Source organism: Hypanus sabinus, chromosome 4 (assembly GCF_030144855.1).
Source record: "Hypanus sabinus isolate sHypSab1 chromosome 4, sHypSab1.hap1, whole genome shotgun sequence".
NCBI classification, from domain to species: Eukaryota; Metazoa; Chordata; class Chondrichthyes; order Myliobatiformes; family Dasyatidae; genus Hypanus; species Hypanus sabinus.
In genome coordinates, this window is record NC_082709.1 from 23,671,519 (window position 1) to 23,684,460 (window position 12,942).

A 12,942-nucleotide genomic window follows, 5' to 3' on the forward strand; every position below is an offset into this window, starting at 1 on the left:
AGCTGCATGCAAAGAGTCCTCACTTACCAGCGTTATCTTCTCTAGATAAGATGATAATATGCACAGATTTCACTGAAAAGTCGCTCTAGATAGCTTTTGGTTGCAGATGTTTGAGTAGCATTTATATAACAGTGCAAATTACACTTCTGACAATTAAATCAATTATAAGCAACTTGGCACATCTGATTGGATCAAGATTGCTGGCTTCAGAGAGAATGCAAAAGGCATTAATGGAATCTAGTCAGAAACACTATTCCAAGCTTTGTTCTCACTTTGCACCTGAACGTCTAAAACTACACAGCATTTATCAAAACAAACTCAGCCCTTTTCCGAAAATAAATATTGAGTCTCCCTATGTTCAAAAGGAATCCAATGAAAATGTAATGTGAGTGCAGCTTTAGAAACCATAATTATATCAAAAATGCATTTGTGCTTCTCTATTTTTCTTACATTAAAATAATCAGAAATTGATTGATATTTTGATTTCAAGTTCTGGACAAGAAAATATAATGAACATTAGCGTGCCATATATAATGCTACAGATATTAGTTAAATGCCATGCCATAAAATGCAGCTCTTCATGCACAATACTGAATACCTCTACAGGAGGCAAAAACTTTATCCTCATATTAATTTACCATTTTGTAACATTACATTGCTAGAATGAAGTTAGCTTTAAACACCAGCAGTCTTCCTAAGAATATATACATGAACCTTTAAAGATGTTTGCCACAGTGCCATAATCTTCACTTATCTGTGTTTTTTTAATTAAAGAAAAATATTCTAGCATTGTAAACAGATGCTGAAAGGGTCAAGGGATTAAACCCCAAATTATCAACAGTGACAGACCACCATCCTTTTACAATTCAGCCCCTTCTGTTGGGGATCTGAAAATATATTTCAGACAGATGACATGTTAACAGAATCATTTCATGGTTCAGTGTTTTCTCAGTATGATTTATCTCCAACTGCAGGTATTGGAGGTCCCTATTCAGGAGATTTATGAGTACCATCCAAGAATCTATTTTAATAAAGCACAGGGAGAAACAACACGTTACTGTCTGGACCAAAAATGGTATCTGGTCTCTCTTCCTACACCAAGATCAAAATTGATTTTTCTTAACCTATTAGCTCAATTCAAATATAAATGTTAACTAAAAAGAAGCTTTGAATATCTTTATCAATTCCTCAACAAACTTTTGATTTAGACCTAACAAAATTTAAGAGAACATTGATTGAAATATCGATGAACATACATTTTAAATTAGTTTCTTTCACAATGTTCTGACATTTTTTTGCTCTTCGATTTTTTTTTGAAGTCATTTGGATTTCAAATATTTAACATCATTATACTGCAAATCTGTATTCCCTTCTCTAACTATAATTCTTATGCTCTATTTAATACAAGTATAGAAGAAACAAGCTTAAGTACCACTGAATATCATTTTTCTCACACCACATCATGTTCAATTCTAGGTTCTGGGTACGGTGGATGGAGATAACATTGTAATGCACAGACACTGTTAAGCAGTTAAAATAAGAATCAGAGCTAATCAGAAATGCAAATTAAAACCAAAAGGACCACTGATAATAACTCTATGATGGTGGTGATTAAGGTCAAGTCTTGCATTATTGCAGCATTTAAATTCTCATCAGCAATAAATAGCCATGAGGAGAAAGAAATGCAATGAAGAACAAATTATTTGCAATGTGCAATGATTTAGTTTTTGGCATGAAGCAATCCTTGACAGTTCAGTTTTTCATGCTTTATCAATCACCTTCTCTATTAAAATATGAAGCAAAATGAGTTGCTACTTAGTTGTCCGATTGTCAATCACCTCATCTTATGTGCAAAGTGAAAACTCATGCAATAATTGAAGTAAGTAAATGATGGAAACAAACTCTAGTTCTGAGATAATTTCACTAAACCCATTTCCCTTTTATTGTCTATATTGTTCTCGATACTTCTAAATAGAAAATACATGAAATGCAGTCTATAATTTAGTAAAAAGTTGACAAACAATTGAATAAAAAACTGAAATCCACATAGTTTGATATTTCAGATACTGGAATATCTGTACATGTAATAAAAGCTTGTAAAACAAACGAAGAGTACAAATATAAAAAAAAATTCTTATCCAATCTGAAGTCGAGAGTGACCACTTTAGAGACAGTTTTCACTCAATGATATATTTGCACTCTTAAATATAACTTTTATTCTGCATGGAATATACATACTTAAACATCAGTCACAAGACAATGTTCACAAAGCCTGGAGGAAAATACTTCAGCATTATCTTTGTTATATTATCTACAGGTATTTAATTCTAACTACACAAAACATTTAATGAACCTGTCTATTTTTCAGATCCAGTAAATTAATTATTTTTCATCATTATAAGATTTTCAATTCATTTTTGTAAACTGTCTTTTTTGTATTAATTTTTTGGCTCATTAATTCCTCTCCTCTTTCTTCCATTTGATTGTCAATGCTGCCACCTGGACCACGTTTCGTTTTTCAGACAAAGGATAGTGGGGGGCTGGACTAGCTGCAGTCTGTAGCACAGGCAGACAGCACACTCTGAAATAAACAGCTGTACATCTAGGATGTACAAGTGATCATATAGCTTTTGTTCTTTTTGGGTGATGAAAGCTTGTGAAATGGTTCACTTGGAAGATCTATAATAGCACAAGTCACAGATTCACCAGATAGGAAGTATCCGGAGCCACTGAGTTATGATGAACTGGCTTATGGAAATATAAGTTAGGCATATTCTCCCATACATCAAATATTTTTCAAGCTACCAATATAATAAAAATGTTCTATGGTACTCATTAATGACCAGATAAATGATAATTTATTTACGGGCAATGTGGGTGATTATTCGATTAAATGAGAGAATTATAGCAGGCATACATAGAGCAATACAATAAGGGTTTCTAAGAGAAATTAGCTTACGAGCAGTTGACAGGAATGAAACCCTTATGTAATCCAGGAGCTGCCTGTATGTTAGTAGGAAAGTTATTGTGCAACTCAAAGCCATTTGTCAAAAAGCAGCCAATGGCTCCATATATAGAATGAAAATATGTAAACGCTTCAATGTTTTCCAGCAAATACTTCCCAGATCTTCATATTGGTCAATTACCCAGATCAGTAACTTTCTTATATTTCAAAGTTAGAATACATTTCCAATCCTTACACAAAGGATCGTTTTTTTTCATCTGTAATCATGAACTAGAACTAAGCCAAGAGAGCCATCTAGTGACCTACCTTGGAATCTTAAAGAGTGCTTTCACAGGATGCAGATCAGACAAAGGTGGCTCGCCATCACCGAGTTCAATTGCTGTGATGCCTAAAGACCAGATGTCGCATCGGGTATCATACGAGTAGTCAAATTGTTGTTCACAAGCAATGACCTATCAATTAGTAATATATTAAACCACCAGTTTATTCAGAATTGCATTGGTAGCTACACTTCCATTTATTTTGTTCTTCATCAATTATGTGAAGGAAGTAAACTCAAACTGGTATAGTAATTGTCAGGCACAGGTCACTGTCATTTATCTACAGCATAACATTAATTATTACGCTGTCAAATAGCACATATGCAAATAATTTTTAAAATGATTAGCATTCATTCTTTGTTAAACACACAAGTCCTTGCAGCATATAATAATTACTGCCATAAGCCATATATTTTCATATTGCAAAATTATATTCCAAAATACTTTAAATTGTAACTACTGTACATTTATTAATAATATTCATTCTTAAGTGTACTTTAAGGCATCTTGGCTTTGTGCACATTCATTAAAAAAAAGTCTTGGTCTTTTTTGTTAATCTGGGAATCAAATATATAAATATTGTCTTCAGCTTTTTAAAATCTTTTACATTCAATTCTCCAAAGTTCATTTCTTAAGCTTTCATTGACAGATGAAAAGGATCATACGAGATTTGCCCTAATGATATGCAAAATTATTACAGCCAAATGAGAAATCTGCATTTTTAAAAAAATATAAAGTCTTCTCAAAACATCAGTGAATTCCACTGTTCAAGATCAAGAACAACAATCAGTATTTTAGAAGATATAGTTGCAAAATCATGAATTATATATGCCATCATTCATCTCAATTAAAAGAGAAAACAATGAATTACCCAATTTACTTGTTTAAAATTAACACTTATGAACTTCCAATTTAGAACCAGCACTTCACAATATTTAATGAAAGCAAGTTATATTGATAGCTAAAGGAAATAAATCTATGCAAGCTGTATTTTTTTGTTGTGACAGTGTGCAAGGAAAGACAGCTGGGGCTGCAAGGAGAATGGAAGTGTACAATGCCAGAGACCAATAAAATATCACATGATCAAAATCTGCATGCAGCAACAGCAACAGTATGCGAGAATCATACCCTTCAGTGCTTCCCAGCAGTAAAATGCTGGCCTTGAGTCAGAGTCAGTGGAAAGGGATCTCATTTGCTTTGGCATGGTGGATGCTAGCTAATCCACCAGAGACACATTTTGAAGTGGAAATTCCAGCACCCACTGCCACATGGAAGAGAAGGCGAGCAGAAAGGGGACAAAGGGTATATTTTCTGATGTACTTTTTTTAAAAAATGTGCATGTTTTTAAGAGCACAGTCCAAGTAAAAAGTTACAGAGAAAGCGGGAATGCACAGTTTGTTTGAGATTATATTTTACTCAGTGAGAGGAAATCCATCATAAATGGGAAAACCTTGGTTTGAGTAGTGATCGAGGTTCAACAACTCCTCCGATGTATTATTTATGCATTAAAAGTGAAGTTGGTATCATCATGCCACAACTACTAATCATCTTTTATTTCACTGTTTTGTACACATTGGTTTGTTTGGCTGGTGAAAATTAGCTGACTTCTAATGTTTCAGTATTCTTAGCGCATATAGCCTAAAAGTCAAATTTGCACCAATTTAAATATATTCCTTCTCACCTTCATGCTCAAAAATTTAAAATTTCCTTAATATAAATCAAATTAAAATTCAAAATCCAGTACACAGAGAAAATGGTTCAGAACAAGTGAAGACATGTTAGGTTCTGTTTATCTGACATGTTATAAGCTGATTTAAATGACCAGCTGATAAACACAGGACATGCAGTGAATGTGAAAAAGCAAACTTGAAAGACAAGATTGACATGAAGTCTCGAGATTTTGACTAGGATTTAGCCCTCAGACAACACACACAAAATGCTGGTGGAACGCAGTAGGCCAGGCAGCATCTATAAGGAGAAACACTGTTGACGTTTCTCCTTATAGATGCTGCTGGGCCTGCTGCATTCCACCACCATTTTGTGTGTGTTGTTTGAATTTCCAGCATCTGCAGATTTCCTCATGTTTGCTATTTAGCTCTCAGATTCCAGTTAGTTAGCAAAATACTAATAATGAGCAAAATATCAAAATACCATTAACAGGGATGAGAACCAGAGCACCAGAACCAGTGGAGTGGTTATGGATGAAGACGTTGTTAAGCCTACATACAAAGTCAGGAATCAAAAGGTTGAATGTGGTGAGACTAATGTTCTAGCCACGTATATTTCAACACAAGGAGTATTGTAGGAAAGGCGGATGAGCTCAGGGCATGGATCAGCAATTGGAATTATGACAGTGTAGCCATTAGTGAGACTTGGTTGCAGGAGGGGCAGGACTGGCAGCTCAATGTTCAGGGGCTCCGTTGTTTTAGACTTGGTAGAGTGGAAGGGTTTAAACGTGGAGAGGAAAATGTCACAGCAGTACTCAGACTCGAGAGACTGAAGAACTCATCAAATAAGAACTGAGGAATTAGAAACGTATGACCATGTTAATGGGATTATATTGTAGACCACCCAACAGTCCACGGGATTCAGAGGAGCAAATTTGAAGAGGGATTGTCACAAGAAATGTAAGAATGTGATAGTAGGTGATTTTTAACTTTTCACATAATGTCTGGGATTCCCATACTGTAAAAGGACTGAATGGGAAACAGTTAATCAAGTGTGTTCCGTAAAACTTCGTTAATCAGTACATAGAAGTTCCAGCCAGAGAGAGTACAATAGTACTGCCATTCGGGAATGAGACAGGGCAGGTGACACAAGTTTGTGTCGGAGAGCACTTTGCAACTAGTGATCATAATGCCATTAGTTTCAAGGTGGTTATGAAAAACAATAGATCTGCTCCTTGGGTTGAGATACTAAAATTGGAGAAAGGATGTAGCAAGTGTAGACTGGGACAGGTTGCTTTCTGGGAGTTGTATACTTGAACACTGGAAGGCCTTCAGAAGTGAAATTTTGGGAGTGCAAATTTTACATGTTTCTGTCAGAATAAAAAGCAAGGAGAACAAGGTTATGGAACCTTGGTTTGAGAGATATTGAGGCCCTGGTTAAGAAAAAGAAGGTGCACAGTACAAAAAATGCAAGAGAACACTTAAGAAAGATATCTGGAGGGCTAAAAGAAAGCATGACGTTGCTCTAGCAGACCAGGTGAAGGGGAATCCCGAGGACTTCTGCAAATATATTAAGATCAAAAGAACAGCAAGAGACTGAAAACAGGTCCCCTGGAAGATCAGGGTGCTAATCTGTTTGTGAAACCAAAAGAGAGAAAGGAGATGGTCTTTTTGCATCTATACTTACCGGGAGACAAACACAGTGTCCATAGAAGTGAGGCAAAGCAGCAGCAAGGTTATGGACCTTATATGGATTACAGAGGAGGTGGCATTTGTTCTCTTGAGGCAAATTAGGATGGATAAATCCCCAAAGTATTCCATCAAACCTTGTGGGAAGTTAGTGCTGAAACTGCAGGGGCCCTAGCAGAAATATTTAAAACCCCACAGCCATGGGTGGGAATTGGAGGATAGCCAATGTTGCTCCATTGTTTTAGAAAGGCTCTAAGAATAAGTCAGGAAATTATATGCTGGTGAGCCCGACATCAGTAGCAAGAAAGTTATTGGAAGCTTTTCTAAGGGCCTGGATATACAAGTATTTGTATACACGGGGACTGATTAGGAATAGTCAACATGGCTTTGTGCTTAGTAAGTCATTCCTAACCAATATTAGAGTTTCTTTAAGGAAGTTGCCAGGAAGATTTATGAAGGCAAGGCAGTAGATGTTGTCAACATGGACTTTAGTAAGGCCTTTGAAAATATCCCGCATGGGAGATTGGTCAAGAAGTTTCAATCACTTGGTATTCCAGATGAGGTAGTAAATTAGATTAGACATTGGCTTCACAGGAGAAGCCAAAGAGTAGTTGTACATGGTTGCCTCTAACTGGAGGCCTGTGACTAGTGGTGTGCCACAGTGTTCAGTACTGGGTCCATTGTTGTTTGTCATCTATATCAATGACTTGTATGATAACGTGGTAAAAATAGATCTGCAAATTTGCAGGTGACGCCAAGATTGGAGGTGTAGTAGGCAGCAGACAAGACCAAGATTGAAGTGGAATATGGATCAGCTGGAAAAATGGGCTGAAAAATAATAGATGGAATTTAATGTAGATAAGTGCGAAGTGTTGCACTTTGGGAGCACCAACCAGGGTGTAACTTACATGGTGAGCGATAGGACACTGAGGAATGTGCTAGAACAAAGAGATCTGGATAAACAGATCCATAATTCCTTGAAAGTGCTGTCACAGGTCGATAGTGTCATCAAGAAATCTTTTGGCACGTTGGTCTTAATAAATCAATATACTGAGTACAGGAGTTGGGATGTTATTTTGAAACTATACAAGATGCTGGTGAAGCCTAATTTGAAGTATTGTGTCCAGTTTTGGTCATCTACCTACAGAGGGCTATGGTCCAGGTTTAGATCGATGGGATTAGGCAGATTAATGATTCAGCATAGAGTAGATGGGCTGAAGGGCCTGTTTCTGTGCTGTGGTGTTCTCTAACTCTAATTAAGTGGGATAGATTTACTTTCCCCACTGACAGCTGAGTGGTCTGGCATAATTTCCATGAGTTCCCTCCCCGGCAAATAGCTCACATAAATAGTAGTAATTTTGATGAGAATACTTAAATTTCATTCTGGTCTTCTAGACAAATCTCTGAATAATCAGAATTGAGTCAAACAGATATCTAACTTGTATTAAACTGTTGGAAATAACTCAGACAATGTGTAGCTCAAGATGGTTGGGTTGGGCTGTTCTCCGATCTTGGCAATCTATTTGTATAAAACTGAAGTTCAGCTTTTAACCTTGCGCCAATCATCAGCTCCAAAGCAAAAGTAAAAATAATTTGGGCAATGTCAGTGAACCAACATATACTATTGATCAAATGGCAAAAAGGTAAGGGGTCATAACCACTGGGAATTGCCCAAAAGATTCCACGTGGAATTGCTGGCAAACTGTAACATCATGGACACCAAGTTCAGAGTTCCCACATGAACACTGAAATCCAGAACTTCCTGGCACCTTCTTATTGATAACTTCCTCACAGTGCTTGTATTTGTATTATGTTTTACATGTCCCTTCCACAACGTCACACTTTGCATTCAAAGGAATAATTCTGTATGTAGTTACCACTTTCATAAAGGGATGATGCCCAGTTCTCACATGCAGCAATACGATAGCTCTTAGATAAAACTATTTCAGAATTCACCATTCACCAGGACAGAATAATTCCATTCATTCTCCTCCTTGAACTAGTTCCATAGAATTTTATGTTTTCTCAAGTGATCATACCAGTCCATGTTTTCTCATCTCAACCAAACTACATCACCTCCAGCAGAGTAGAATTCCTTATATTGTACTGGAATGTCAACCTAGATTGTTATACTCCAGTTTGCTGGAAAGGAATTTGAGCCTGAAACCTTCTGATAGGAATGAGAGGAATACTGCCTAGGCGACAGACAGCTGGCACTCTGCATCACTTTCTCTTCAAGAGCAAAAAGATCTCCACATGACAACGACAAACGCACTTCAAAAGAAGGTGATATAAATGCAAGCAAAAGCAGAAAACGATGGAAAAACTCAACAGGTTAAGGCAGTGTCTGTGGGAAGAGAAATGGTTATTGTTTCATCATAACTGGGAACAAGGGAAACAAGTTAGTTTGGACAACAGGTAAGGTGGGGAAGGGTAACGGATGGACAAAGTGGATGTCTGTATTACGGTGAAATAATGACAGGACAATTTGCAATGACCAATTAACCTACTAACCACTACGTCTTTGGACTGTGGCAGGAAACTGGATTATCAGGAGGAAACCCATACAGTCACGGGATGAATTTGCAAACTCCTTAGAGACAGCGCCAGAACTGAACTGAAAATCCCACAATGCCCTGAGCTGTAACAGTGCCACAGTAACCGTTACACCACACTACTCTTTTGCTCCAGATAATTAACCAAATTCAAATGCCACTGCTGTCTTGGTAGATTTTAAATTACTAATCTGGTTATTTAGCCACTGTGCCACCATCATAGCCAGAAGCTGCCAACATTGTATTTTTTAATTATTTTTCTCTCCCTGAACCAAAGGTGTTGACAACAATGCCATCCTTCAGATGAAATAAATTCAGCTTTGAGCAAAGACCAAAATTGAATGATCTGGGTCTTCATGGCTCCACACATTAAGAGCTCAGCCATCAGAAGATTCCTTTTTTTAAAAAAAAGTAATTTGAAAATGTGTCAGATTAAAACTAACATATTTCATAATTAATGTAGCAGCACAGAGTCAATTAAGTATTCCTTCCTACATTTGTTCCAGACTAGAAATGTTAGGAAATAGCATTTTTATCCCCAGTTTATTATTGTCATGGTGTTCACATATTCACAAATTAAATGCCCATATGACCAATATCTATAGCACGGAGCAAAACTGAATTGACTCTCTCAGGCAAAAAGAACAGGCTGGAACACATAGTGCTCTTCTTCGACTGACAATGCGTATAACTAAACAGGGCTGGATGTTACAGCTGCAGCAGCTATCCCATGCCAAATTCTGCAAAATTCAGAAATGAATAAAAGTTAAAATCCAACCCACCTCAGGTGCCATCCAAAAGGGTGTACCCACAGAAGTGTTTCGACGTAATCTTGCATTTGTAAGCTTAGCTGAAACACCTATTCAACAAAAGTGAAAAATGAATATTTTGCAAAGAAAATTGTAATATGTCAGAAATCAGTAGTGTGGCTGAAATACACTTTTTAAAATGTTTGTTGTTGGATTACAATCCCACGAATGGCATATATTCAAACCCATTCTTCCATTTGAGGATTTCAATAGCTCTTGATAAATCTCATGATAGCGAAGTATTTTACCAGGATAAACAAAAGAGACTGGCACAGACTAGCATACCACACAAGCTGAATGTGGAACTGCAATGATGATGGTTGTCATGGAGAAATCTCAGACTCTCAGCAGGACATATAGAGGTGAAAAGCTTTGTGTGCCTATTACCTTAAATTAGTAAAAGCAGTTACTACCAATTCTCCAAGGCGTTTTTGATCTATATTTTTCCACTCTTAATAATTTACCTTCACGAAATCAGCAATTAAATGGAACAGTTATATTTGGTGCCAAGTCCATTTCCCTTTCCGTGCAGAGGGACTAGTATTGCTTTAGGCTATTTAGTCATTTAACAGAGAACCAGTGTTCCCTTTGAGAAGCAAAAAAGAATCAAGCACCACACTGTAAAATAATAAAAGCCTACATGAAATAGTTTGTCCCATTGTACCAGAAAGCTTTCTAATACCATCAAGTAAATAGAACACTTTTAGTACCATCGTATGAGGGCTGATATATTCATCATTTTAAGAACAGTTTTTCAAATATCCTTGAGCTGACAGGCTATTGCTAACAATTCCTTGGGTAGTCCATCTGTTAAACTCAATCCTCTGTCACAAAAAAAAAGCAAAATATACTTTGCCCGTGGCGTCACAGTAAAGTTGTGCTGGCTATGGCAACAATAAATTGAAGCTTTTGGCTGAACTACAAACTTCAGAGAAAATAAACGGGAAATAGAAATTACCAAAATCAGCCAGCTTGATTCCTCCTTCTATTGTCAAGAGTATGTTGTTGCCCTTGACATCACGATGAATAATCCTGTTGTTGTGTAAATGCTGAAGGCCCTGCAGAAAACACAAACAGATCATATGGATGTACATAAAACAGTTATCCTTTGTTAACTTTAAACCAATCTGCATATGCATTACTGAAACGCTTAATGCACTACACTAGCAATATGCTTGAGTCACAACCATTATCTCAAATATGATGCTGTACGGGTACATACACAAGTGAGAACAGATAGTCTCTTTGTCATTTAGCTCTTACCAAAAGTGCCCCATACAAAATGTATGAGATTAGTGCTTCATCCATGCATTGACCATGCTTGAGCAGATTAGTGACAAGTTCAGTGACAGAACCACCATTGCACAGCTGTGAAAGAAATGTCAGAAATAAAATTTCAGTTTCAAAATTTTCATTCCATATTTCTGTTGGAAGAAAATTTACTTTCATTCTTGCCAGGCAAGAAAAAAAATACTTTTGAAGTTTAATCACTGGCAAAATTCAGGACACTCAAAAGTCAATTTACACACAACAAATTCTCATGGTGCAGTTTAAAATAAAACAATTGGTGTCAGGCAATGCTGATCAATGAATAAGTATTGGCAGTAAAACAGGATAGGTTTATTTAAAGGAACACACACAAAATGATGGAGAAACTCATTTTTTTAAAAACTCTACTCCTCATCTTTTTTTCTCCAGCCCTGCTGAAGGGTCTTGACCCAAAATGTCGACTGTACTCCTTTCCACAGATGCTGCCTGGCCTGTTGAGTTCCTCCAGCATTTTGTGTGTGTTGCTTTGGATTTCCAGCATCTGCAGATTTTCTCTTGTTTATGATTAGGTTTATTTGAAACTGAGCCATAGAGTCTTTAATTTGTATCTGAGAGAGGAGAAGAGGGCTCAGTTTAATACCTCAAATAAAAGACAGCGTCTCCAAAGCAAGCAGCATACTCTCAATACTACATTGAAGTGTGAACCTAGGTTTCTATGCTGAATAGCAAAACTGTGATAAATGATTAATTTTCACAGCTATTTAATTTCCTTTAACAAACTTAGAGAATGGATAAATATTCAAATTACACTTTAAAGGAAGTTTGTTGCGATTGTGTAACTTTGTTATGCCCACTGGCATGCAGGATGCACTCTTAGAAATGAGAGAACTAATGGAATTAAAGCTAAAAGGAGTCATTACAGTTAATTAGTTAGCTTTATTTGTCAAGTGTACATCAAAACATACAGTGAAATGCTCTGCTTGTGACGTGCAGCCCACAAATGTTGTCACACCTACGCACCAACACAGCATGCACACAACCTAACTCGTACGTACTGTATTCGGAATGAGGAAGAAAGCGAAGCACCCAATCGGAACCCATGTGGTCACAGGGAGAACATACAAACTCCTCACAGAAAGTGGCAGGAGTTGAACCCAGATCTTAAAGCTGGTGCACTGTAAAGCGTTATGCTAAATACTACACTACCGTGCCACATAATTATACGTGAAGAGTTGAAAACCTGATGCAAATTCCGGGATGAATTGTCCCACGGTGTAAAGGGGCTATCTATGAGGGTGGGGTGTGGGATAAGGCATGGGGTTAAATGGTGTGGCAACTCAGTACTGCGACCTACACCTCACAGTTGCATACTGGCTGGAGTGTTGGGACAAGCTGAATACCCTCCACATTTTGACAGAGTGAATGGATTCGATGACCTTCCGCAACACCATTCACTGGATGCAATAAAAGTTGCAACTCCTGCTTAGTTTGTTGGGTTGCCGTAATAAAAATCTCTGGAATGAGACTGCTATGAGAAAAGCCATGAATCCAAACAGAGAGGAAAACAGACATTTCTATTCAATTCAACAGTGAGACCATGTGATTCAGACAGCTTGTCACATATGGATCAAATAATGCCATTCTCTAGCAATGGTTAATGATCACACA

The 12,942-nt window shown here is 37.1% G+C and overlaps 1 protein-coding gene across 11 annotated transcripts in view; it reads right to left on the reverse strand.

Annotated features, from left to right (window-relative positions):
- myo3b (myosin IIIB) overlaps positions 1-12,942 on the reverse strand; it is a 481,967-nt gene that overhangs the window by 426,151 nt on the left and 42,874 nt on the right. For 10 of the 11 annotated variants that reach the window (XM_059966610.1, XM_059966606.1, XM_059966605.1 and 7 more), the window contains 4 exons: positions 11,269-11,373; positions 10,964-11,063; positions 9,979-10,055; positions 3,272-3,417 (listed from right to left, as the gene is read on the reverse strand). In XM_059966610.1, coding sequence (XP_059822593.1) covers positions 3,272-3,417; positions 9,979-10,055; positions 10,964-11,063; positions 11,269-11,373 — 428 coding nt within the window. Of the gene's footprint in view, positions 1-964; positions 1,022-3,271; positions 3,418-9,978; positions 10,056-10,963; positions 11,064-11,268; positions 11,374-12,942 lie in introns of those variants that run through there. The other variant, XM_059966614.1, reaches the window with a different exon arrangement.